This window comes from Boleophthalmus pectinirostris, unplaced genomic scaffold, assembly GCF_026225935.1.
Source record: "Boleophthalmus pectinirostris isolate CB_2022bp ecotype Guang Dong unplaced genomic scaffold, ASM2622593v1 HiC_scaffold_4, whole genome shotgun sequence".
Lineage (NCBI taxonomy): Eukaryota > Metazoa > Chordata > Actinopteri > Gobiiformes > Gobiidae > Boleophthalmus > Boleophthalmus pectinirostris.
In genome coordinates this window covers 30,748,724-30,774,967 of record NW_026571353.1, presented here as the reverse complement: position 1 = coordinate 30,774,967, position 26,244 = coordinate 30,748,724, and the positions used below count along the sequence as shown (strand labels likewise).

The window sequence follows — 26,244 nt, the reverse complement described above, 5'->3', positions numbered from 1 at the left end:
TTCTTTTAGTCATCTCAAAAGAAAAAATCTCTTAAGCAGGTGAATCGGCCCATTGTTGGATATACGGTATGAGAAAAATTGATTCCAGTCTGATTCCTGATTCGAACCCACTTGATGGCGCGTACGCAGTTGCGCATCGTAACGGGGAATTCCCGCTCATTTTCCTCTTCTCTGACTCTAGTGTGACTCTATTCGTCTCAAATTAATTCAATAAAATTTTGTATTTAATTTTAGAGTTTTACCTTAATATAGGTAACATTAAGGTGCTATACGTAAGAATATTTAGATTTTTATTTTTTTAAGTGTGATTTTATAATGGAAAGAAACATTAGTGTTGATGACGTCATCAGCGCAGACCCGCTCCCTTCACTTTCGGGCTAGCTCAGTTGATAGCGCCTGTTCAACGCATGGGTCTAACGCAGAGTCCAACTTTCTGCTATACGTGTATGGTTAAACGTGAAAGAAATGGCTTGTTGCAAACGAAGGCTTAGAAGCACAACACTTAAAAAGAGATGGAGATCCAGGAAAAATGACGCTTCCAGCGGTAAGTGTTTATAGTTTCTTATGAACAGGTCAAAGTTAGCATACTTTTTCAGCTGTTAGATTCGAAAAAAAAAATATATATATATATTTTTTTTTTCATTATTTGTCTCAAAGCCAAAATGAAAATGTCATTAGCGGGCCACCAGCTGGTCGCAGGACTGCCCAGTCCAACTAGGTCCAAATCCGAACTGTGTTTTCGCAGAAACGGTTAGTCCAGGCGGTGACCGGAGTGGGGTGGTGGCCGAGATANAGTTAGGAGGAATTGCACATCAAAAATATTATCAAGCAGTTATATTAATATCTTTATCTAGTACTGTATACAATTCCAGCAGTTATTTCATATAATTAAAGTGTGATGACTTCAGGTTCCCAAAATCCTCACAATAAAAAAAAAAAAAAAAAAAATCTGGATTTCTTTAATTCACTTTTGACCCACTTTTTAAAACTCTCTCTCTGATTCATAATTGATTTTCTTTATTCGTTCGCAGCCAGTTATGTCCAAGCAGGAAAATGCGTACTTTAGTGGATTGGGGGACTCAGCTAAAGACTTCCAGATCTTCTCTCATCACCCCCTCTTCAGCCACGAGCCCGTCCTGGGATCACGTCTAGTCCAACTCTACGACCAGTATCTCAACAGGAAACACAATAACCTCACTGGGCACCTCATTGAGAAGGTACACAGCAGGAAAAACACTGTTAAGTAACCATTCATTTTCATATTGTTAATGCTTCATGGTTTTGTGATTTGGTCATTGTAGTTGAAAGGGTTAAGATCTGCACTACAAAATATGGTCGAGATTCACGGAGGGGAAAATTTGACTGAGGCTGGGCAGAAGAGGATCTCAGAGTACAACGTGGAGATCAAGTAAGTATAGCCAAGTGTTTATTCAAATTCTTTAGGTGCATTACTGACACCTACTGGAGTCATTTCGTATTGCAGCTGTATCTGAATAATTCAAGACACACATAAATTAATCAAAATATAGTCAAAATATTACAAAATTTATAGTGTTATTGGGGGCTGCTTTTTTATTGCTACACCCTACCCTGCATAATAAAAGAAAAAAAAAACATGTAACTATTTTTTTCCACTATTATTCCAAAAGCAGTGTCCTTTGCGTACAATGATTACCTATTATTATACCATTAGTATCACTTTTGTAGTATAAAATTACCTTTTGTAAACATTTTGAATACCTGGAGATACCAACTTATTACTTAGAAACAACCACTGTTTTTCTCAAGTTAAATAAACAAGTTCACCTTTAAGTGAAACAGTAACTTTTTACCTTATAACCAGACACAAAATTGGCCAACATTTTCTCTTTGTGTGTTACCTTACCACTTTATTGTCACCAACATTTTGATAAACTGAATAATTCTGGGTGTGTTTGATTGGCAGTTGCAGGGACACCCATCAGTTGCGAGACCCTGAACAAGACCAAGACTCTGTTGAAGAATATTATTAAAGTTTGGAAAGACTTGAAAACCCTGAGAGACTTTCAGAAGTTCACCAACACACCATACAGACTCCAGCTCAGACAGTACAAATAATCATACGTGCGATTTAAAAGTTCACTTTTGGTTTGTCCTTTTTAGTATTTTTGTTCCGTATTAAGTATTAATGTTTTGTCTCTCTTGTGCTGTTTGTAGAGAGATATTAGACCCTGAAATGGATGAGCAGAAGTATGAGAGGGAGATCATGGCGGAGGTGATAGAGTTGGAGTTAGAAGCTGAACAGGAGTATAAAAGAAAGTGGGACAACTACAAGACACAGTTGGATAAGTAGAAACTGTGGAGAAGGAAACAGGTACAGGTATTTATTATCAAATACACCACCTGACTCACAGACACACAATCAGAAACAGCAGTTCTTCAGTCATTTTTATACTGAAGCTATTTTTTTCTTATTTTATTGCACAACATACTGCATGAATGTTTCCTACTTGGTCTATTTTAGTTTCCTTGCTTTTACCCCAACACCCTAACAACCTATACACATTTTATTATGAGGACAGTAAAGTAGACCTTTACGAAAAATATGTTATTGACTACAGATCAGTAACACCTTTTAAGAGCTGTGGCTGTGGAATGGTTTTCCTATTATTCATCAAATTTGAAGACCCATTAATATCAAGTTATTATTAATGGCAATAAACCATCCATGTGATAAAATACTCCTATATTTTTATTGTATCGAGAAAGGTAAAAAGAAAAAATCCATGAAGAATAAAAGGAAAGGCACAGAGGCCGATTCAGAAGATGAAGAATCTCAGTGATTCAGAGGGGCTTGATGAAGAGGCACCTCCAAAACCAGACCTTCCGGAGAAACCGGATTTAAACTCTTCTGAGCAGATCGTGAGGGAAAAAACCTCAAGGATACTCAGAAACCAAGAGAGCCCATCCTGATCCCAGAGCTGTCTATATTTGTATTTGTATCCTTTTTAAACTGATGCCAAGTTGATGCCAATCCTCCTCAATATGTCAAGAAATATTGAAAAACAGCCAACAAAACACAACATTTATTGTGTGTGCTACAGCCTTTTGAATTTACATGATCAAATATTTAGGAGGCCTGATCTAAAGTTAAGTAGACAGGTGCCAGTACCAGGTACTCTTCAGGTTCGTGGGCAAAATAGCAATTAATGAAAAGAGATATCTGAGGCATTAATAAGGATTTGTTACAAAAAAATGAAATATGCATGGCCATGGCCATGCTTAGCTTCTGATATCTGACGAGAAAATATTAGGTAATTAAATATAATTAAATATAATAATAAGCACCCTCCCACAACTGTGTTTGCTCCATAGACTTAATATATAAATGGACATAGCTAACGCGCTAGCCACTGCGTAGCAAGTTCACATGTGGCTTTTCTGGCTCCTACTGACCCTGGCTCCCATTGACTTACAGTGGAATATTGTGGCCTCTCTCTCTGTAACTGCTGCTGTGAGCCTAGTTTTGGTCTTAATATTTGTATTAATCCTCTCTCTCTTTTTTTTTTTTTTGCTGTTTTGTCTGTCAAAAAAATCCAATTCATAATATAGAAATATGGGTGATGTCACACTCGCTTAGTCCACTTTTTATACAGTGTATGGTCTGCTCTCACCTGCCCCATCCTCATCTGTGTCTGTTCCCCTCACCTTCCCCTTCGTCACATGGCACATCTGACTAGAGAAAAGACAATTCTGTCATAAATCTTGGCAAAGTTAATAATATCAATAGAGACTGAACAGTGCAACACAAACTGGTGTGTTACAATAATCAAGTTTTTTTTTGCCAAACTACTGTCCTCTCTGAGGTTCAAAATTGTGAGCGCTGAACCAGGGGCTTGTAACACCACACCAGACAGTACAGGCTCTGGGCACAGTCCACATAGAGGAGGCATTAGTTCAGAAGGGTCACACGTGGTATGGGTGAATTCCTCATTATCATACAGAGACACAGCCTTAGGAAATAAGAGGCTCCTCATGTTGATGTAAAAGTGTACAAAAAACAGCCTTCAGGTGTTTCATATAGTGTACTACAGAGAAATAAATGTGCCAAAAAGGTAAGAAAAAAATAAATGTTCATAATTGTCTAACTAAGCTGAAAGCTTATACCAACTACCAACCATTACCAAAGCCACCATCATTGCCAACTTGAAATAGAAGCCAAAACAAAATATTTTAAACACGTCACAGTACATGGGAAAATTGATCTGCACCTACTGCACACTTTAAACAGAAGTACTGCTGTGTAATTTTCATTCAGGAGTGGTGATTCATGTAATGTCTTGTGTATTCGCAGAAAATAACATAACAACAACATTCATTTGCATGTCGCAGACCAAATCATTTAAAGGTAAGAAAAATAATTCATATAATGTCATTTCAATTGTTTTTTTTAGTTTGGTTTCCTTCGGGCTGTCTGTTTATTGCACTTAAAAACATGTGTCCTTAATATGACTAGGCTTGCATCAAACCCGACTCTTATTTATCATATTCTTCCTTTGGCTATAATGTTCCACAGTATGGCATAAAACTTATCTGTCTTGAGAATGTTCCAAAGTATGATTAAATTTTTTTCCCCATGAATTCATGCAGGTGATTGTCACCTCCATAAAGTTACAACTTTTAAAAAGTTAAATTCACCTTTAAAAGTCCCTTCAGATGAATCATGATTTTCGTTGTTGTTATATTTGCATTATAATTTAGATTATACATTATTTACATTTTGTTCTTCATCCTATTTGTCATATTCTTTCTAATGTTTGCAGAATTATACAGATTATTGTAAAATTCATGTCATGACGACATCTGCATAATGGCTGGTTGGTGTGACAAAGATCCATCTGAATCTGAAGAAGAGGTGGGCATCTTATACAGAGTCACAGCATTAAGTAAATTACTAATGACATCATTATGAGATGTGGGTAACCATGTGTATTTTTGTTTTTGCAGGATTTTTATGATGCACTGGAATTTCATGATTGTGAGAATTTATTATTATTATTATTATTATTATTATTATTATTATTAAAAAAAAAAAAAAAAGTTTATAATTGTTTTACAACTGTGATATATACACCCAACTTAAATGTCTTTTCAATTTAATTTCAGGCGTGTCCTCATTGCCCCCAGTAGACTTCAGGACTGCACCAGTTTCCTTGGAATCTGATCATTTCTCTGACACACAAGACCTTTACCTTGCAGGTAAAGAGAATGCAAAATTCTCATGTGGTACTGATAATAAATGTGCTCTCTGTGTTAACTTCTAGAACATCAAAGCCATAGATTATTTACACATTAGAAAGCATTTTTAACCATACTATATGATTATAATACTTTACAGTTTCTAAAATATTTTGTGGGAAAGATAATAAAAAGTATAAATATATGATCACTGATATTGAAGTCAAACTTGTGCCAAATGTGAGTGAAAACTTGTTTAGCTGGACTGGCAAGAAGAATAGAATAGACAACTGTGTGGCATTTGTAAGGGAGTGCCACTTTCCAGGAATAAAACTGTGGCTTTACGAGAACTAAGACAGTTTACAGAAATAAATTAATCTGTAGTGTCAGACAAACTAGGAACATTTACTTTGACAAGTATAAACAGAAGTGGCACAATGAAATCTTATGTAAACCAAAATTAAGAACATATATTTTAATTAAAGACTGTTTTGGTCCTGAGCCTTATGTCTCTCTGAACTTGAGCAGTGGTCAGAGGTCAGTATGTGCCCAGCTAAGATGTGGGACTCTGCCTCTGGCTTTGGGGACGGAACGTTTCTACTCAGTCCCAGAGGAGGAGCGCACATGTGTCTGTGTGACATTGTAAATGAAATGCATTTTCTGTACTACTGTCCTTTGTATCATGACCTGCACTGTTAGTTGTTGTCTAATGTATCTTACTGTTGGTTTGCTGTGTCTGATGAGGAGAGACTGGAGTAAGTGTAATGTTTTCAAGCTGGCTCAGTTTGTGTTGAAAGTCTTGGACCTCTGTAAGAGGACACTTTATGTTTGATGTGTGATCTGTCTGCTTATTGTTTTATGTGTCTTATAAGCCTATGCGGGCTGGGCACCAACTAAATGGTGCATGACACTAAATAAATAAAATAAACTAAACTAAACATAATTTTCCAAAAATAAATTTGGCATTTTAGTGAGAATGTGAACTTTTGCCACAAACTGTGAACTGGCTTATACTGTATACTTCTGTGACATTATTAGCAAATCTTATTACAATATTTGAACCAAATTGCCAAAGCCAATTCCCAGTTTCTGTAAATTTATTTACTGACGACTGAACATTATTCAGATTCTGACGGTACAAATCAAACTGACTGAAAGTCTCAAACGAGGGGAGGAGGGCGTTTTTAAATGAGCACCATTTAGCAACACGTAGACTCTCAAATGAGTGGTTTGTGGCCTTAAGTGGTTGTAGTACACAAAAGACTGTGTCAGCACAGGAAACACTCAAACTCAGAAGAGAGTATGGTGCTTAATTTAAGCAGAGGAAAAAAAGATGCTACAATTAAAGTTTGTTGTTTTTTTTACCCCCAAATTATTATGATGTTAACGTTGTGTCTAATGTCTTTCTTATTGTTTATTGAAAACAAAAAAAAAGGAAAGAAAAAAAAAAGCAAGTACAGTAACAACTAGACCAACAGCAGCAACAGTAGACCAACTGAACTGCACATAATTGTGTTATTATTTATTTCCAGAGACAAGTTTGGAGAGTCTGCTGGAGGACCTGAGGCTGGAGCAGCACAACAAAACCAAGTTGACCCTGAGCACAATCCTACAGATTGATGAGAAGAGCATTACAGAAACATCAGCCGGGTCTGTTAGAAACATAGCATGGAATTTTCTGAAGAAATTAATGATGGTGAATGTAACAGCCAGGAATGTCAAAGGCAAAGCATCGCATAGCTGTGACATGGCACTGGAAGAGACTGGGTTTAATCCAGACATTCTGCTGGCCGGTCAAACCTCAGGTGCTATGTTCAACCCTCTAGACATCATCACTGCACTCTTCCTTTGCTCTGATGGATTTGTGCAGCAGGAACTCACACTGAAAATGTCAATGTGTCAGTTTGCGGTGCCTCTGCTGCTTCCAAACCCTGACACCAAACAGTGCACAATGATGCTCTGGGCCCTGAGGGACACTGTCAAACAATACAGACCTCAGTCACTGTTGGAATCTAAGGGTTTCATTGAAGAACACATTGTTCATTCTAAAATTCCAATGGTTTCCTTTGTGAGACTCGGAGAATGTTCTTTGTCTAAGTCAGAGATTCTCAATAAACTCCTGAGCAATTCTCTGCAATATCATGACACTTTTGTGCATCACAATATGGAGGGTGGGGACTGTCCGAGAAAGATTTCTGATGGAATAGTTGAAATAGCTTGGTACCTTCCATGTGGAAACGAGAACATTGACATTTTCAGTGAGCCTGTGACAGTAGCTAACCTCCGTGGAGACATTTCCTCCTCTGTACCACAGTTCTCTTTTTTATGTGAGACGTCATGTGCAGTGTTTGTCTTCTGTGACAAACTGGATTTGGCCTGTGACATGCTTCATAAAAGCAAGGCTGATATTTTCTTAGTTAGTAACTCTCAAAGCAAGAACTTTAATAAAGAAGATTTTATAAGGTTAGTTAAAAATTTGGAATTGACAGACAGCAAAATAACTTTAAAAACTCAGACAATGAATGATGCAGATTTTGTCAGAAGACTCCAGGGGAAAATTAGGAGTGTTGTTGAGAAGGCAAAATCTAAGATGTCAATAGAGCGCATGGCAGATGTTGCATATGAGTTTGGAATACAAGTCGATGAAGACTGTCCCGAGTGTCAGAAAGCCAAAGAAAATGCAGATGCTATTACGTCAGAAATCCATGACACACTTGAGTTTAAAAAAAAACAGCTTCCTTTGCAAGGTCAGATATGGAAGGAACTGACCTCTCTGGAGAAAGAAGAGTGCAGACTTAGAAATGCTGGCTCTGAAAATATCAAAGACTATAAAAAAACACTTATGGATCGAAAAAGTATACTTAGGCACAAACAAAATTCTTTCTCTATGTCAACAGCCATGTCATGTTTCCTTCATGCATTATCAAGCTCTAGTATTGAAAGGTGCTATTTTCTGAAATGGATGCGTCTTAATCTTGATAACCTTTCTCGACAGAAGTTATCAGGCCTTCGAGAGAAGTACAAAGAGGAATCAAAAGAATCCAAAAACAAAGCGGTGATTCAGGATCTTGATCATCAACTTTAGGCAGTTCTCTGGGGGTAGAGCATTTCTTTCGTGAAATGGGTCAGATATACGAAGCCTCAGTGTCTCTTCCTGCAGACCACCCTTCTCGTCTGCAGGTGCAGCACTTAACCAGGCTCTGTGCAGAGCTGCTGCTGGAGGGACTCCCTCTGGAACTGGTGGACGGAGATGCCTCCAACATCCCTCTCAGATGGGTGAGTGATGTTCTGTCTGAGCTCCATCAGTTGGTGTCCTGCCAGAGTAAAATCTTAGTGATCACAGTTCTGGGAGTACAGAGCACAGGAAAGTCCACTCTCCTCAACACAATGTTTGGAGTGCAGTTTGCAGTGAGCAGTGGGCGCTGCACTAGAGGAGCCTTTATGCTCCTCATAAGAGTCAGTGAAGAAGTAAAAGAAAAACTCAACTGTGACTTTTTAATGATCATTGACACTGAGGGTCTGAAGTCTCCAGAGCTCGCAAAACTGGACAATAGTTATGAACATGACAATGAGCTGGCAACCCTCGTTGTGGGGTTAAGTGACATCACTTTAATAAATATTGCAATGGAGAACTCCACTGAAATGAAGGACATCCTGCAGATAGTTGTTCATGCATTTCTCAGAATGAAAGAAGTTGGAAAAAGGCCCAAATGTCTGTTTGTTCACCAGAATGTATCAGCTGTTTCAGCACATGAGAAGAATTTTCAGGACAGGAAACTGCTTTTGGAACAGTTGAATGCGATGACACAGGCTGCAGCCAGAATGGAAAAGAAGGAAAAGAACAAGTGTTTCACTGATGTGATGGAGTACAGCACAGAAACAGGAAACTGGTACATCCCAGGACTGTGGAATGGAACCCCTCCAATGGCTCCAGTCAATGCAGGATACAGTGAAGCTGTGTATGAACTCAAGAAAAACATCATCCAAATTCTGAGCAAAAGTGAATCATCTGCCAATGACATCTTGGAGTTTCAAGAGTGGATAAGGAGTCTCTGGACCGCTGTGAAGTATGAAAACTTCATCTTCAGCTTTAGAAATAGCCTGGTGGCCGATGCATACATGAGACTATGCACAGAATACAATAAATGGGAATGGAACTTCAGGAAAAGACATGTACACATGGGTCACAAATGCTCAAACAAGAATTTCAAATTATGGGAAAGTTGCTGTTGAAAATGATACAAGAGACATTGGAAAACTTCTAAGTGACTTGAAAACTGCTGCAAGCACAGAACTGTCCAAAGGAGAAACTAAACTCCTTCAGAACCTCACACAGTACTTCAAACAGACAGATGGCCACGTGAATCTGGTGGAAAGGTATAAAGAGGAGTTCATGATTGGTGCAAAGGTTACGCGGAGGGAGTTGGAAAAGTCAATAATAAATCAGCTTACTGCAACTGTTGACATCCGACAAGGAATGAGGGAGCTGGAAAAAATCAAGGAGAACCATACACAAGAAATGGAAGAGAGGGTGCTTGAATTGATTGAGCGTTGCCGCAATAACAAAGCCAACATGACTGATACAGAGTTAGACAGGGAATTTGACAACATGTGGGCTTTAAGTGTTGAAAAATTATCATGTTTCCGGCCGGAGCTGATTGACGTTGAATCCAGGGTTTCCCACTGTTTGTGGGTAAACGTTTCACCCAAAGGAAGTTATGCAAGTGAACTTCTAAATAAAAATAACTTATCTGAATACAGACGCCAGCCTTTTGTGTACAACCCTAAAGGATGGAGAAAAATAACACACAGACTGTGTGGTTTCTTTTCCATTGATGATCACGTGAATGCTGTGCAGAGGTTGGCTGACAGTATCATAGATGCTTGCCAACAATCAGTGAACAGTAAAAAACAAAGAAAATCCAACTACCATGACACCTACATTGTAGAGATCCTTCATATGATTGATGAGAGACTGCAACAGAATGAACAGCTCAAATTGGACCAAGAATTTGAAGTTTTACTGAAGATGCACATATGTGCCAGAGCAGCAGAAGACTTTGCAATAATGCAGAGTGACTTTCTACAAGAAAATGATCCTCATAGATGTCTGGATGAAAATAAGGGAAAATTCCGTGCTGATTTCAAAGATGTGTTTCATGAGCGAGACCAGTGCCAAAAGAAAGCAGAGGAGTTTACGGATCAATTTTTGAGACCTGCAGTTGAAGACTTTGTCAATCGCTCCCTGGGTCATGACATTATTGGTGAAATGTTGACATGTCAACAGTTCAGCACCAGAATGTTTTTCCAGTATTCAATTCTGCTGGATTTGATTTCAGAGAGCCAATTTAAATTATTTTGGGGCTACATTAAACGCTATGAGGCTTATGTGAAACAATGGATATATGTACAAATAATCTCACACTTTTCATCCCAGGCTTCAGCGAGTGAGTTTGAGAACCTGCATCTCCAGGCATGTATCAACAGGATAAATGCTGCTGTCAAAAAGGCTAAAACCGAGAAGAACAAATCCTTGAAATGTTTTGTTGGGAAAGTCTGTGAGGAACTGGGTGATACCTTAGTTATTTCCCAGGATGCACTTATAACCTTCATGATTTTAAACACTGCAGACCAGGACCAGTTTGCCCATTATGTTTTAAACTGTGTAAAACAAATTGAGAAAGATTGTCAACAGAAGTTCCACAACACAGATATTGTTCTCAAACTTGAGAAGTGTTCTGTTAATGTTCAGCATGAGCTTTTTGTCAGAGTGATCGGATGTGGTAAACAGTGCCCATTTTGCAAAGCTCCATGTGAAGCAGGTGGAGCAGCCCACACGGAGCATTGGACATCACTTCATCAGTCACAGGGTTTGGGAGGATGTAGATCTGAAGAGTCAAAAAAACTTGTTTCAGACATATGCACCTCTCTTGTGAACTCTGATCGAAGATTTGGGCATTATGATGACAAAGCTAAGCTGTATTATCACCCATACAAGGTATACAAGACATTTTCCCAGACTGGAAGATTCCTCCAGATGGAAGTCTCGAAGAATCTGACTATTGGAAATATGTCATGGCAAACTTCAATGAAGACTTTGCAGCAGCATATGACGCCAAGCCTGCAGACATCCCACAAGCTTGGAAAAACATTACCAAGGATCAGGCTAAAAAAAGCCTACAAAATGCATTCAACATGAAATGAGATTCAGTTAAATATCATTAGGTATATATGCAATGATTTCTCATTGCAAATATACCTAATGCACTGTGTTTATAACATATTCTTTCAATGCAAATTTATGTTTTCTACTGTTACCATGCATGATCTCTGTTACGACCCACAACATATTTTAAAAGGGACATTAATGACAAAGTTAAGGATTGCAAACCTTCATCTTCTGCACCGAGAAAAAAAGAAAACTAAGTAACAAAGGAATGGCGGAAATGAGCACAAACAATGAAACCTTAAACATCTTAAAAATAAGAATAACTTACACTACACTTTACTACAATAAAAAAAACAAAAACAAAAAAACAGGGGAAAACAAAAGGTCCTCAAATGTAAAAATCTCAAATTTAGCTATGAAATATTTAACTAAAAAAAAAAAAAGTTTGTGTTCAGGCATAGACAGAGGGGTCAGTCATTGAAATAGAACAGGACCAAACGTGTCTACAGGAGAACTATAATTTGCTCAAACAGGATGAAATCATGCATGGATGCAGCCCAATGTCTTGTTGATAAAAACAGCAGCATGGTTCAGATTACCAAAAAAGATTGATACAGGTACAAAACAAAATCACATTGAGAAGATCATTAGAGAAAAGACAATTCAGTATGTCCAGTTTAATTATTGTATTTAATTATTTTTATGATTATTATTATTCATTATAGCCAACTTGTAATGTTTTTGAAAGTTATACTTTTGTTTACTTTTGTAACGAAAAAAATATATATAGCTATTGTGCACATGTAGGTCTATAACTGTTAAAGCTTTTTACGATCCAGCACCATTACAATAATCAAAGAGAAAATCTTCTGTAAACTCTAAATGATGCTCTCTTGGATTCATCTCTCATTTGAAACATACAGTTGTGGTCTGTAATGCAGTGTCATTTGTTCATACCATTTATTTTTATTATTAAAATATATTTTATCTGTATGTTTTCATAGTTTTTTTTTTTCTCCACCTTTGCATTGACCATCCTATTATAGAGCAGGAGGAGGTGGTGCCGACAATTTAAAAATACCCTAAATTGACTGATCCTAGAATATGATACTCATACTCTCAGATGGAGGGTTAGGGCCACTTTTTCCTATTGATTACATTGCACTTTTCCATGAAATACCGAAAAAGTAAATTCACAAATGTGGAACCTGGTATTTTCAATTATCGACCAAACCTAAGAAAGTACTATTACAATATCATTTTGCATTTTAACCATATTAATTTTAGCTGCTACGGGTTATGCTGTGATGTTATTTGAACACCAGCAACTTAAGGGCTGAAATTATCTATATCAGGGGTCCCCAACCCCCGAGCTGGAGACTGGTATTGGGCCATGGGTCATTTGACACTGGGCCGCGAAACAGCGAACCCACCCCCTTCCCATACACTGCCGGAATTGTCCTCCTCTTCCATACACCGTGCGGACCGTCCCCCCTCCCGCATGTCGCACGGACCTTGCCAGAAGTAAAACCAGGACTAAACCAGGTTTAAAACAGGACTAAAACAGGTCTAAAACCAGAACTAAAAGAGAATTTAGCCTGGACTTAACCATGCCGAAAGGACCGCGCCCCGTGCTTCCTCCCATACGCCCCCCTCGCCCCTGACCCTCTCTGGTCGTGAAATATTGTTGTTCCGTGAAAAACCGGTCAGTGGCTCAAAAAAGGTTGGGGACCACTGATCTAAATGATCCTAGTGTAAGTGTGTGGGGTTTAAAAACACAGTGGAGGACTTCCTGTATTGCCACATGACATCACAAGGTGGCTATTCCATTTGAGAGAAGAACTCAATCTAGTGCAGGATTTGTGTGTTAAATGTGTGAATGAAACAAAACACATCTCTTTTTAAGTACTTCCAGACCAGGCCAATACTTTCCCTGTAGTTTTCTAAGGAGAGACGGAAAGCGCATTCCCATTTCCATAGCCACTTTCAGCCACTCACGGAGGCACTCAGGTCCTTCTTCTTATCGCTCCTATCATCCCACCCATCTTTGTTCCAGGACCGAGGCAGCGGATGCAATCTCCGGTGAGTACTGATGCTTTTTGTGTTATTTTTACACTTCTTTTTGTCAAGAGATTCTGGCTACAGACCTCCACCCAGAGGACTCTACCCAACAGACCTCCACCTACAACAACATGTCCTTCACCAGCTTTCACTAGTTTACCTTATAAACAACTTTAATACACTTTCTATCAGCAATTGCTTTACTTCATTGTTCATTAAATTTAATTTCAAATTGTTAAGAGCGTAGTACTATTTAATCACCAATAAGCCTTGTGTCCATTAGTTCACTTTGGAGCAGATTGTATGGGCCTCCACAGACTAAAGTGTTGCCCCGTATTGCCCTGTTTGAGGGGTCTGAATTAGGTCCGAGCGGGGTCAGGGGTTGGCACAGTACGGCTCCAATGGGTGGTTTAAACGATAAGACATATGATTGGACAAGAGAGAATGCAGAGTCAGATATAAATCAAAACGCAACAATAAATTCTTACCAACACTTCCAGTTATGGCAAGTTGTTTCCTGATTATCGATGCACAGCACTCGCGCATAAAAGATCAAACATTTTCCAGTGCATAAAAGACATCTAACATGAGCCACACCCAATGCATTACATTACTGATTAACAATAAAATAATTGATGGTCTTTTTGAGGAAGCTGAACACAAAAATTCCAACGTCACACCACTGACGTGCACTCATACTGTGCACTGCCCTTTTAATTACTTGCCCTATTAATTTTATGGCTTTTAACAATCACATTTTTTAGGGTTGAATAATGGAACCACTTTCTGAAGCTGTTATGAAAAATGTATTTCACTCTGATTAATTTGCTCTGATGGACAAATTATTGGACTTTTTTTTCCATGTGTGGATCAATTTTAAACTATTATTTTAAACTAAGCATTTTAGAACATTTATGAGAACAGAAGACATTGATACTTTGCAGCTGATGTTGTCAAACATTCCCTGGGGGATGACGCTAACTAGAGGCACTGCACTTTCTGAAGTTCTGTTACTCAAGTTTGACTTTAATTTAGCCTTTATTTATCCCCGTTTGACCCCGCAGAACTGAACTAGTGGGAACTACAAGCTGAGAACTACAAGTGAGCTCATTTGTGCTGTTAAAGTCTCTCAAATAACATTACAGTCACAAGTTAGTGGGCATTAGCCAACTGTTTTTCAGGTAGTCACATTCAACATTTTTGTTGAAAATCACCTAAACCGGACCATGAACACTTGTAATGATCACAAGTAATTAATTTCATTTCATTCTTGAGTTTTCAGATGATCTGAAATCTTTTTGAATGTTTACAAATGTTTGCATTATGTCACCATGTTAACTGTTGAACTTTCCACCACAGACATGCATGCATTACATTCCCAGCGTGACGTCACTGCAAAGTATCGATTGTCATATATTTAAAGATGATTTGGAGGTTTTAAAGTTTTCTATTTAAGCTTCACTTTAGGAACACCCCAAACATGTAGATTTACTTTAACAACACAAGAGCTGTTTAATACTCATATGAGGTGAAAGTAGCCGCTGTCACTGTCCCGCTCACAATATTACATGAGGTGAGTGCTCCCCTTTGTGGCTAAACCTTGGTAATGCAGTGAGACATTTTTATCTGAAACTGAAAGACTTACATTGCTATTTTATTTTTAATGTGATATTTACACTGAAGAAATAGTGCAAGAAAAAAGTCCAATACTATGTTCTTTATTTCAACAAACACCAGTGTAAACCAACGTCATCTCAATCATAAACTTGTATGTAATTTCTGCTATGTCTGGAAATGAAATGAGATTAGAAAAAAGGATTTTTATTACATAGTTTTGGTTCAGATTTGAAAACAAACTGGCAAACAACATAAAAAACAAACAAAAAGGGAGCTGGAAAAGTCAATAATAAATCAACTTACTGCAACTGTTGACATCCGACAAGGAATGAGGGAGCTGGAAAAAATCAAGGAGATCCATACACAAGAAATGGAAGAGAGAGTGCTTGAATTGATTCAGCGTTGCCGCAATAACAAAGCCAACATGACTGATACAGAGTTAGACAGGGAATTTGACAACATGTGGGCTCTAAGTGTTGAGAAATTAGCACGTTTCCGTCCAGAAATTGATTGATGTTCAATCCAGGGTTTTTCACTGTCTACGGGCAGACGTTTCACCCAAAGGAAGTTATGCAAGTGAGCTTCTAAATAAAATGAATCTGAATATGGAGACCAACCCTTTGTCTACCACCCTAAAGGATGGCTAAAACGACTAAAACACAAAATTAATGATGATCATGTAAAAGCTGTGCAGAGGTTGGCTGACAGTATCATAGATGCTTGCCAACAGTCAGTGAACACTCAAGTACAAAGAAAAACCAACAACCATGACACCTACACTGTAGAGATCCTACACATGATTGATGAGAGACTGCAACAGAATGAAGGGCTCAAACTGGACAAAGAGTTTGACATTTTATTGAAGATGCACATATGTGCCAGAGCAGCAAAAGACTTTGAAAAGATGCATGAAAACTTTCTACAAGAAAATGATCCTTACAGATGTCTGGATGAAAACAAGGAAAAATTCTGTACTGATTTCAAAGATGTGTTTCACGAGCGAGACCAGTGCCAAAAGAAAGCAGAGGAGTTTACGGATCAGTTTTTGAGACCTGCAGTTGAAGACTTTGTCCATCGCTCCCTGGGTCCTGATATTATTGGTGAAATGTTGACATGTCAACAGTTCAGCACCAGAATGTTTTTCCAGTATTCAATTTTGCTGGATCTGATCTCAGAGAACCAGTTTAAATTATTTTGGTCTTACATTGAACACTATGAGGCTTATGTGAAACAATGGATATATGTACAAATAATCTCACACTTTTCATCCCAGGCAGTGAGTGAGTTTGAGAACCTGCATCTCCAGGCATGTATCAACAGGATAAATGCTGCTGTCAAAAAGGCTAAAACTGAGAAGAACTAAGAACTTCTTGAAATAGTCCAATGAGATTCATTTGGTCTTCCAATATTCTATGTTATTAGGGGGCTTTTTTATACTCTCACACACCTGGGGATGCTGTCCTGAGGAAGTTCAAGGTTCAAGGTTCAAGGTTCTTTATTTTGTCATTCAAACATGTGAGAGAAACACATGACAGAACGAAATGTGCTCCCCGAGGCCCAGTGATACAGAAAGAGCTAAAAAAAAAAACAATAATAATAATAAGTTGGACTGTGGATGGCGCTGTCGTCCTGCCTCCACCGGTAGGAAGACAGCGCCAAAACCTGTTTAAATCAGCTGACTGGACACGTCACAGCAACATCACGTGACCACTCTGAGGAAGACACTAGTGAGCAGTCGAAACTGTCAGGTATGAAATAACACTCTGGAAAAAAAGAACCTAATAACATAATTCTTGAAATGTTTGGTTGGGGAAATCTGTGAAGAACTAAATGATACATTAGTTATTTCCCAAGATGCACTTGGAACTTTTATGATTTTAAACACTGCAGACCAGGACCAGTTTGCCCATTACCTTTTAAACTGTGTAAAACAAATGGAGAAAGATTGTCAACAGAAGTTCCAAGACACAGATATCTATTCCAAACTCAAGAAGTGGTCTGTTAACGTTCTGTATGAGCTTTTTGTCAGAGTGATCGGATGTGGTAAACAGTGCCCATTTTGCAAAGCTCCATGTGAAGCAGGTGGAGCAGCCCACACGGAGCACTGGACATCACTTCATCAGTCACAGGGTTTGGGAGGATGGAGATTTGAAAATCAGATAAACTTGTCACAGACATATGCTCCTCTCTTGTGAACTCTGATATTTCATTTGTGCAGTATGATGCTAACAGTAAAAAGTATTATCACCCATATAAGAGATACCAAGAAATTTTCCTAGACTGGAAGATTCCTCCTGACGATAGTCTTGAAACATCGGACTATTGGAAATATCCATCCATCCATTTTTGTCCGCTTATCCGGGGCTGGGTCGCGGGGGCAGCAGCCTAAGCAGGGACTCCCAGACTTCCTTCACCCCAGACACGTCCTCCAGCTCCTCCGGGGGGACCCCGTGGCGTTCCCAGGCCAGCCGAGAGACATAGTCCCTCCAGCGTGTCCTGGGTCTTCCCCGTGGCCTCCTCCCGGTGGGACATGCCCGGAACACCTCCCGAGGGGGCGTCCAGGAGGCATCCGGAACAGATGCCCGAGCCACCTCAACTGGCTCCTCTCGACGTGGAGGAGCAGCGGCTCTACTCCGAGCTCCTCCCGTGTGACTGAGCTCCTCACCCTATCTCTAAGGGAGCGCCCAGCCACCCTGCGGAGGAAAACTCATTTTGAGCGCTTGTATCCGCGATCTCGTCCTTTCGGTCATGACCCAGAGCTCATGACCATAGCCCCTCCTTGAACTGTCACCTTATCATGGTGGAGGGGTTTGAGTGCCCGAATGATCCCGGGAGCTATGTTGTCGGGGGCTTCATGCCCCTGGTAGGGTCACCCAAGGCAAACAGGCCAGACGAAGAACGGTTCAGAAGCCCCTATGATGAGTGTACCAGCAAGGCCAGTTACGTCGCCCGGATTGGCGTCACTGGGGCCTCACCCTGGAGCCAGGCCTGGGGTGGGTGCTCGCCAGCGAGCGTCTGGTGGCCGAGCCTCCCCCCACGGGGCCCGGCCGGGCTCAGCCCGAAGGAGCGACGTGGGGCCGTCCTCACGTGGGCCCACCACCCGCGGGAGGATCCATATGGGGCCGGTGCAGAGAGATCTGGGCAGCAGTCGACGGCGGGGGCCTCGGCGACCGGATCTCCGGACATGGAGACTAGCTCTGTGGACATGGAATGTCACCTCGCTGGGGAGGAAGGAGCCTGAGCTTGTGCGGGAAGTTGAGCGTTACCGACTAGAATATAGTCGGCCTCACCTCCACGCACAGTTTGGGCTCTGGAACCCAACTCCTTGAGAGGGGCTGGACTCTCCATTTTCTCTGGCGTTGGCCGCGGGGAGCAGCGGCAGGCTGGTGTGGGCCTGCTCATTTGCCCCACAGCTTAGCCGTTGTGTGTTGGAGTTCACCCCGGTGAACGAGAGGGTCGCATCCCTGCACCTTCGGGTTGGGGACAGGGCTCTCACTGTGGTGTCGGCCTACGGGCCGAACAGCAGTGCAGAGTACCCGGCCTTCTTGGAGCCCTTGGGAGGGGTACTAGACAGTGCACCGACCGGGGACTCCGTTGTTCTCCTGGGGACTTCAACGCCCCACGTGGGCAACGACAGTGACACTTGGAGAGGGGTGATTGGGAGGAACGGCCTCCCTGATCTGAACCTGAGCGGTGTTTTGTTATTGGACTTCTGTGCTAGTCACAGTTTGTCCATAACGAACACCATGTTCGAGCACAAGGGTGTCCATAAGTGCACGTGGCATCAGGACACCCTAGGCCGGAGGTCGATGATCGACTTTGTAGTCGTGTCATCTGATCTCCGGCCGTGTGTCTTGGACACTCAGGTGAAAGAGAGGGCTGAGCTGTCAACTGATCACCACCTGGTTGTGAGTTGGTTCGCTGGTGTGGAGGAAGCCGGAAAGACCTGGCAGGCCCAAGCGTGTAGTGAGGGTCTGTTGGGAACGTCTGGCGGAGCCCTCTGTCAGAGGGACCTTCAACTCGCACCTCCGGGAGAACGTCTCCCGGATTCCGGGGGAGGCTGGAGATGTGGAGTCCGAGTGGGCTTAATTCTCGGCCTCTATTGTCAATGCGGCTGCTCAGAGCTGTGGGCGTAAGGTCTGTGGTGCCTGTCACGGCGGCAACCCCAGAACCCCGGTGGTGGACACCGGAAGTAAGGGATGCTGTCAAGCTGAAGAAGGAGTCCTATCGGGCCTTGCTGGCTCGGGGGACTCCTGAGGCAGCTGACGGGTACCGGCGGGCCAAGCGTGCTGCAGCCCGTGTGGTCACGGAGGCAAAACTCGGAGCTGGGAGGAGTTCGGGGAGGCCATGGAGAAGGACTATCGGACGGCCTCAAAGAGATTCTGGCAAACCGTCCGGCGCCTCAGGAGGGGAAAGCAGTTCTTCACCAACACTGTTTACAGTGCGGGGGGAGAGCTGTTGACCTCGACTGGGGACGTTGTCCGGCGGTGGAAGGAATACTTTGAGGATCTCCTCAATCCCACCGTCACGTCTTCCGAGGAGGAGGCCGAGGCTGGGGACTCGGAGGCGGACTCATCCATCACCGTGGCCGAAGTCACTGAGGTGGTTGGCAAGCTCCTTGGTGGCAAGGTTCCGGGGTTGGATGAGATCCGTCCTGAGTACCTTAAGTCTCTGGATGTTGTGGGGCTGTCTTGGCTGACACACCTCTTCAACATCGCATGGCGGTCGGGGACAGTACCTCTGGACTGGCAAACCGGGGTGGTGGCCCCTCTGTATAAGAAGGGGGACCGGAGGGTGTGTTTCCAACTATAGGGGATCACACTCCTCAGCCTTCCCGGTAAGGTCTATGCCAGGGTACTGGAGAGGAGAATTCGGCCGATAGTCGAACCTCGGATTCAGGAGGAGCAGTGTGGTTTTCGTCCTGGCCGTGTAACACTGGACCAGCTCTACACTCTCCATAGGGTGCTCGAGGGTTCATGGGAGTTTGCCCAACCAGTCCACATGTGTTTTGTGGATCTGGAGAAGGCATTCGACCGTGTCCCTCGTGGTGTCCTGTGGGAGGTGCTCTGGGAGTATGGGGTCCGGGGCCCCCTTTGCTAAGGACTGTCCGGTCCCTGTATGACCGGAGCAGGAGCTGTGTTCGCATTGCCGGCAGTAAGTCAAACCTGTTCCCGGTGCATGTTGGACTCCGCCAGGGCTGCCCTTTGTCACCGGTTCTGTTCATTGTATTTATGGACAGAATTTCTAGGCGCAGTCAGGGGCCGGAGGGGGTCCGGTTTGGGGACCACAGGATTTCATCTCTGCTGTTTGCGGACGATGTTGTTCTGTTGGCTTCATCGAGCCAGGACCTGCAGTGTGCACTGGGGCGGTTTGCAGCCGAGTGTGAAGCGGCTGGGATGAAGATCAGCTATTCTAACTCTGAGGCCATGGTTCTCGACCGGAAAAAGGTGGCTTGCCCTCTCCGGGTGGGTGGGGAGTCTTTGCCTCAAGTGGAGGAGTTCAGGTATCTCGGGGTCTTGTTCACGAGTGAGGGAAGGACGGAACGTGAGATTGACAGGCGGATCGGTGCAGCTTCGGCAGTGATGCGGTCGCTGTATCGGACCGTTGTGGTGAAGAGGGAGCTGAGTCGAAAGGCGAAGCTCTCGTTTTACCGGTCAGTCTTCGTTCCTACTCTCACCTATGGTCATGAGCTATTGGAAATATTTCATGGCAAATTTCAATAAAAATTTTGCAAAAGTATATCATGCCAAACCTGCAGTCATTCCTCAGGCGTGGAAAAACATAACTAAGGATCAAGCTGTAAAAAGCCTCCAACATGCATTCAATATGCACTGAGACAAATAATATTATGTTGAAAATCATTAAGTTTATCTCAGACTCTTAAGTGATGCTTTCAGCTTCTAACTTGATATCTTTATGTTGCATCTTATCCTATGTAGTCTTCAAATCGAACTAAATGCTTTTTATGTTAATTGTTGCCAACTGCTATCATTTATGATCTCAAAAATGACTCATAATGTGCTCAACAAAAAAATGGCATAGGCACAACTATCTGTCAATTCTCAATTACTTATTTGAAGATAGCATTTGCCTTGTTGTCCTTAATGCAATGCTTGAAATCCAATGAACAGGATTAGACCTAAGGTCTTAGAAAGATATTTTCTTATCTATAATGTATATTCTTGTTAAACTCTTTCTTGGTCCAGCTGTTAAGTCCGTGTAATGGGCTGGTTGTCACATGTATTCCTCTTACCAGACAAGCTTTTGAACAGGAATGTTTTTTTTTTGTGTTGCTTGTAAAGTTGACATAAAGATATATTCATGTCAGAATTCAGACTGTCCTTTCCCTGATTTTTATAAAATGTAAGTTCTGTGGCTCTAGGACATGATCTGGCTATTGTAAATTGTTGTAAACAAACATGTTTTTTTTGTTTGTTTGTTTTTTGTTTTTTCCAGTTTAATATTTGGTTGATTCATTAAAATTTTCTTTTTTTTATTGTTTGATGAGTTTTAAAATATGTTATGATTATGAGTTGTGTATTTTTGTTACCTGCATACAGCAGCAATGACACATGAAAACTGGCCTTTAATCATCTATGCACATGCAGGTCTAGAACTATATTGATACTTTGCAGTGACATCTCACTGGGGGTGTTCTACGTGTGCTTCTATTGGTAGAATTTGTATCAGTTACTATGGTGACACAATGCACATATTAGGAAACACTGGCAAAAAATCTTAATGCAATCTGAAAACTCAAGAAAAAATAGAAAATGGATTTAAACAACACATTTAGCTTTTAACAGAGTTGTGCTTTCAGTTAGTTTCACATGCCCAGGGAATGGTGATGATATCAGCTGCAAAGTATCACATTTTTGCAGCTGTTCACTGTCCAGCACCATTATAATAATCAAACAAATATTTTTTGGTTGAAACTCTAAATGACACTTGGACATCTCCCACTTGAAACATGCATTGTGTTCTGTAATGTTATTTGTTCAAACCTTTAACTTTTTTCCCCTATTAAAATATATATTATTTGTATCCATTTCATAGTCCATGTCATTCACATATTCTCCCTTCATGACTTTTGTAATGATCAGCCTAATGTAGAGCAGGAGCAGGTGGTGATGACAATTGAAGTTACTCTGAATAGGCCCCCATCACTGACATGCGGATGTGCCACAGGCTGGCAGCGTGGCTAAACTATAGGGACTGGTTGGTGAAAAAGAAAAAAAAAAATATCAAATGTGAATAAAACACATGTTCTCTTGTGCAACAAAAATGACAATGCAAATTCTCAAATAAATGTCCTTTACAACTTTTTACTACTTTTACTTGAAAAATATGGGCCTGATCTTGCCTCTGATCTTAGCACTAGTGCTGGCGTTAAGGAAGGGGCGTGTCCAGGTGGGCTGTACTTCGCTGCTGGAGGCTGGAGTGGGACGGTACAAGTACATATATGGTGATGACATCTGAACCAAACTGTGACCACTGTCGCATTTAAAAACACTGCCAGTGTGGGTAATGTCTGCAATCTTTGACTCATTACCAGGCAGAAAAGAGGAGTGTGGGTATCTCATGCGCTCCTCATCCCACAACAAACGCAGTTGCTGCTTCTCTCCCCCTGGTCGCACCCTCTCCCATCTGTCCCTGCAGTCTGCTCCCGCGTCTCTCACCTGAGGTACCAGTGTCCACCGCTGCTACTGCTGATCGCTCACGTTCTCGTCTCACGGGTGTCCACTGCATTTGGTCCCACACAGGCAGATGTCTCGTAGATTATGGAATATGTTTATTGTCATATGGGCTTCCGACTCCTCACAAGCAGCATATTATGACTGGTTTAACAACATAAACACTTAAAGACTATAAATAGAAAAGCTAAGGGTTAAGAAAAAGTGCAATGAGAGACTAAGTTGAGTATGCTGCATGTGCCTAAAGTGTCTGATTTAAACACTGTGATGGTATGGTAACAGACAGACAGAGAAAATGTTTGTCTGGTTACAAGGTAAAAAGTTATTGTGTCACTTAAAGGTGAACTATTTAACTTGAGAAAAAAAAATTGTTATTTTTAAGTAATAAGTTGGTATCTCCAGGTATTCAAGATGTTTAGAAAAGGTAATTTTATACAGCAAAAGTGATAATAATGATATAATAGGTAAGCACTGTATGCAAGGGACACTGTTTTGGGGATAAGAGTGTGGGGGGGAGAAAAAAAAGTTAAACACTTATTTTTTTTATTAAGCAGGGGAGGTTGTGGCACCCTGGAGATATTCATTATAAAAAAAGCACCCCCAATAACACTTTTAATTTTGTAATGTTTTAACTATATTTGGATTCATTTATGTGTGTGGCACTCACATTGAATTATTCAGACACAGCTGCAATACCAAATCCCTCCAGTAGATGTCGGTAATGGCACAGTTAAACTCAGCTGCACCAGAAGCAGCGCAGTTAAACTGTTAACAGTAAGTTCCATGGATCTATTAAAATCACTTTTAAAATATTATTATTAATTTTCTTTTATAATAAAATAAAATAATCTATCTCATCAATCTAAATCAGGGGTCTCAAACTCAAATTACCTGGGGGCCACATTAGATAAAGTCTGAGGGAGGCTGGGCCGCACTGTGTATTCGATAAATAGCGGTTGCACGGAAAAAAAGACAGAAAGAACAACATGCAACACACTTTCTTAATCTTTAATAACTGTTCAGAACATGAAAATGTATTCAGAACGTAAGTTTAAACTAATACGTCTACTCTTCTTCTTTTGCCTACTCCTTGCTGGTTGAAACCTGGCTACGCTTCATCTTGTACAGCTGAGAGATATTTGGCTTGCAGGAGGAAGCAGATCCTCAGGATAGATTGAAGATGCTCATCAGTGAGCCTTGACCTGTATTAGGTGCTTTCACACCGACAGTATTTGGTGCGCACCAAACGGTCCATGGAAGTGGTTAGCTCGGTTCGTTTGCGTTGGTGTGAAAGCGTCAATCGGACTCTGACCCGGACCAACTCAAGTGGACCGAGACCTCAAAAAAGAGGTGGTCTCGGTTCGCTTGAATCCGCACCAAATGACCAACTTTGGTGCGGTTCCTCTGGTGTGAACGCGAACCCGGTTCCGAACCATAGACAGCAGGTCCAAACGAACTATTCTAGATGCATCATGGGAGAAACGCATCTCCTGCCTGTAATGACTCGCTGTACGACTCCAGCGCAGTAACAGATTGTTGTCCAGACGCAGCCGCGATTCATTTTCGAATTATTTTACCAACAATGGCCAATACAGAGAATGTAACACACGAAGATCAGAGCAAGTACCAGTGTGCGAACGTGTGGCTCCAGAGTGAGTCAAAATGGGGGTGTGTACTTCTGTTCAGGACCTGCACAGGGGTCCCGGTGTTCCCCGTGATCATGTAGGAACCAGCAAATTTTTATTTTAGGCTTTAATTAACCAAATAAGTTTATGGCAATATTCAATCGCCCATTCAATTGATTCACCTTTAAAAAATGTCCTGCTTTTAGCCTAGTGTGAGAAATACAGTCGGACTAGATCCAAACCAGAGTCCCGAACCAGCAGGAGCAGCTCCGGTTCTGTCCGGGCTCAGATGACGTGGAGCGGGGAGTGAAAAGCGCTTTTCCCGGGAAGAACTAAATGCGGACACCAACTAAACTGGACTCACGTTCTGTCCGGATGCTTTGCACCACCTCGGAACCAGCCGCGGTTCTTGAGCGCGGAGGACAGGAGCAGCACAGACCTGTAGGTATAGTCTACAGCGCAGGTATTAATACGGAACATCAGTATTAGTTACTGGAGATATCACTGTTCTGCCGGGATACAGAGGTTCGTTAATCGGACCAGTTTTGGTTCGTTTGCCGGTGTGAAAGCAGACCACACTGGAGTGTATCTGCTTCTCGTATGTCAAACATGGATGGAAGACGCTTGTTTTTGCCTCGTACTTTTTGCTAAGGTGTTGTCAAGCCTCTGGAATAGATCACTGCAGTTTTTGTGGTGCTTGCATATTGATGGGACAGCTGTGTTTGCTGCTGAGTGCGCGTGGATTTCGGCGACACATATGTGGAGCTTGGTCATCGGGTTGCCAGCAAGTCACGCACCGAGTGTTGAACAGGTAAACAGACTGTCAATGTCTTTTTATTTCTTATACTGTGATTATGGGAGCGTAAAGTGAAGTGCGCACACGTGTACCACCATGTGTGGTTTGTTTTGGTTCTTCGGTGACGCCGTATGTGCACGTGTATGTGCACGTGTACTCGTATTAACAGATCCACTTAGACTCGTTGCTTCACAACTGCTGTAAGTTGAGTTTTTGGATGTAAACTGCGTTAATAATCTGTTGTTGTGAATCTGCATGGGCACCGATTGCAGCTTCATCTGTCAGTGCGGCCGCAGTTGGCCCCCGGGCCGCGAGTCTGAGACCCCTGATCTAAATTATAATAATCGGGTAAATTCCGATTACTCAGAACTGTTTTTCTGTGTTTACAGGTGGGTACAAGCACGATGTAAAGGATGTTTTATGTTTATGTAGGAATATGTTTTATTAAACCAAGTTTTATTTTGCAGTTAATCTGTTGTTATCAATGATCTGTTAACTACCACAGCTAGCACATCCAGTGTATGGCTCTGTAAGTGTCTATAAGACATGTTTTTGTTTATTAATGCGTATATTTATATATGTATTTCCTGTATTAATACTTAAATCTGGTGCAAAACTGTATGCATTGTGAATATTCAATTATTTAATATACATTTGCTGTATATTTTGGTTAATTTTACAGCCTGATGCAGAAATGCAAGACATCTCTCATTCCCTCAGCACAAGAGTTTAATTCAGAGAAGCAGTGCGAAAAGTAAGGATTGTGAGAACACTACAATTTCCATAGTAATCATGTAATACTATACTCAGATATTGCATCTTTCTGTCAATAGAATGACACTGGCATCCTGACAGCAGAAGAAGCATTTCATTTTTTACATTCAACTTTGAACCAGAGCCTGAGGAGAGTGAGGAACAGAATAAAAAGTCAGATCAAAAAGAGGATGAGGATGGTGAGAAAGTGGAGCAAGAAGAGTCGGAAATAGATCGGGCAAATCAAGACGAAGATCATGTAAGATATGCTCATAGAAATCTAAAGTTATGTAGATTTAATATGTAAATAAG

General features: G+C 41.4%; 1 protein-coding gene and 1 pseudogene across 1 annotated transcript; both read left to right on the top strand.

The window, feature by feature from the left end:
* Window positions 1-529: 529 nt before the first annotated feature.
* Window positions 530-2,303, top strand: LOC129411324 (coiled-coil and C2 domain-containing protein 2A-like). Its single transcript, XM_055161957.1, has 5 exons — window positions 530-544; window positions 1,032-1,217; window positions 1,302-1,408; window positions 1,946-2,087; window positions 2,197-2,303. Exons 1-4 carry the CDS (start codon window positions 530-532, stop codon window positions 2,010-2,012), a joined length of 375 nt encoding a protein of 124 aa, XP_055017932.1. The 3' UTR covers window positions 2,013-2,087; window positions 2,197-2,303.
* A 2,003-nt stretch (window positions 2,304-4,306) lies between these two features.
* On the top strand, window positions 4,307-11,463 carry LOC129411379 (up-regulator of cell proliferation-like; annotated as a pseudogene).
* Window positions 11,464-26,244: the final 14,781 nt, after the last annotated feature.

Bases quoted from the DNA above. Each gene is read 5' to 3' on its own strand.
- LOC129411324 (XM_055161957.1), top strand. The intron at 1,218-1,301 runs GTACACAGCAGG...TGGTCATTGTAG, and splicing joins CTGGGCACCTCATTGAGAAG to TTGAAAGGGTTAAGATCTGC. The intron at 1,409-1,945 runs GTAAGTATAGCC...TTTGATTGGCAG, and splicing joins GAGTACAACGTGGAGATCAA to TTGCAGGGACACCCATCAGT.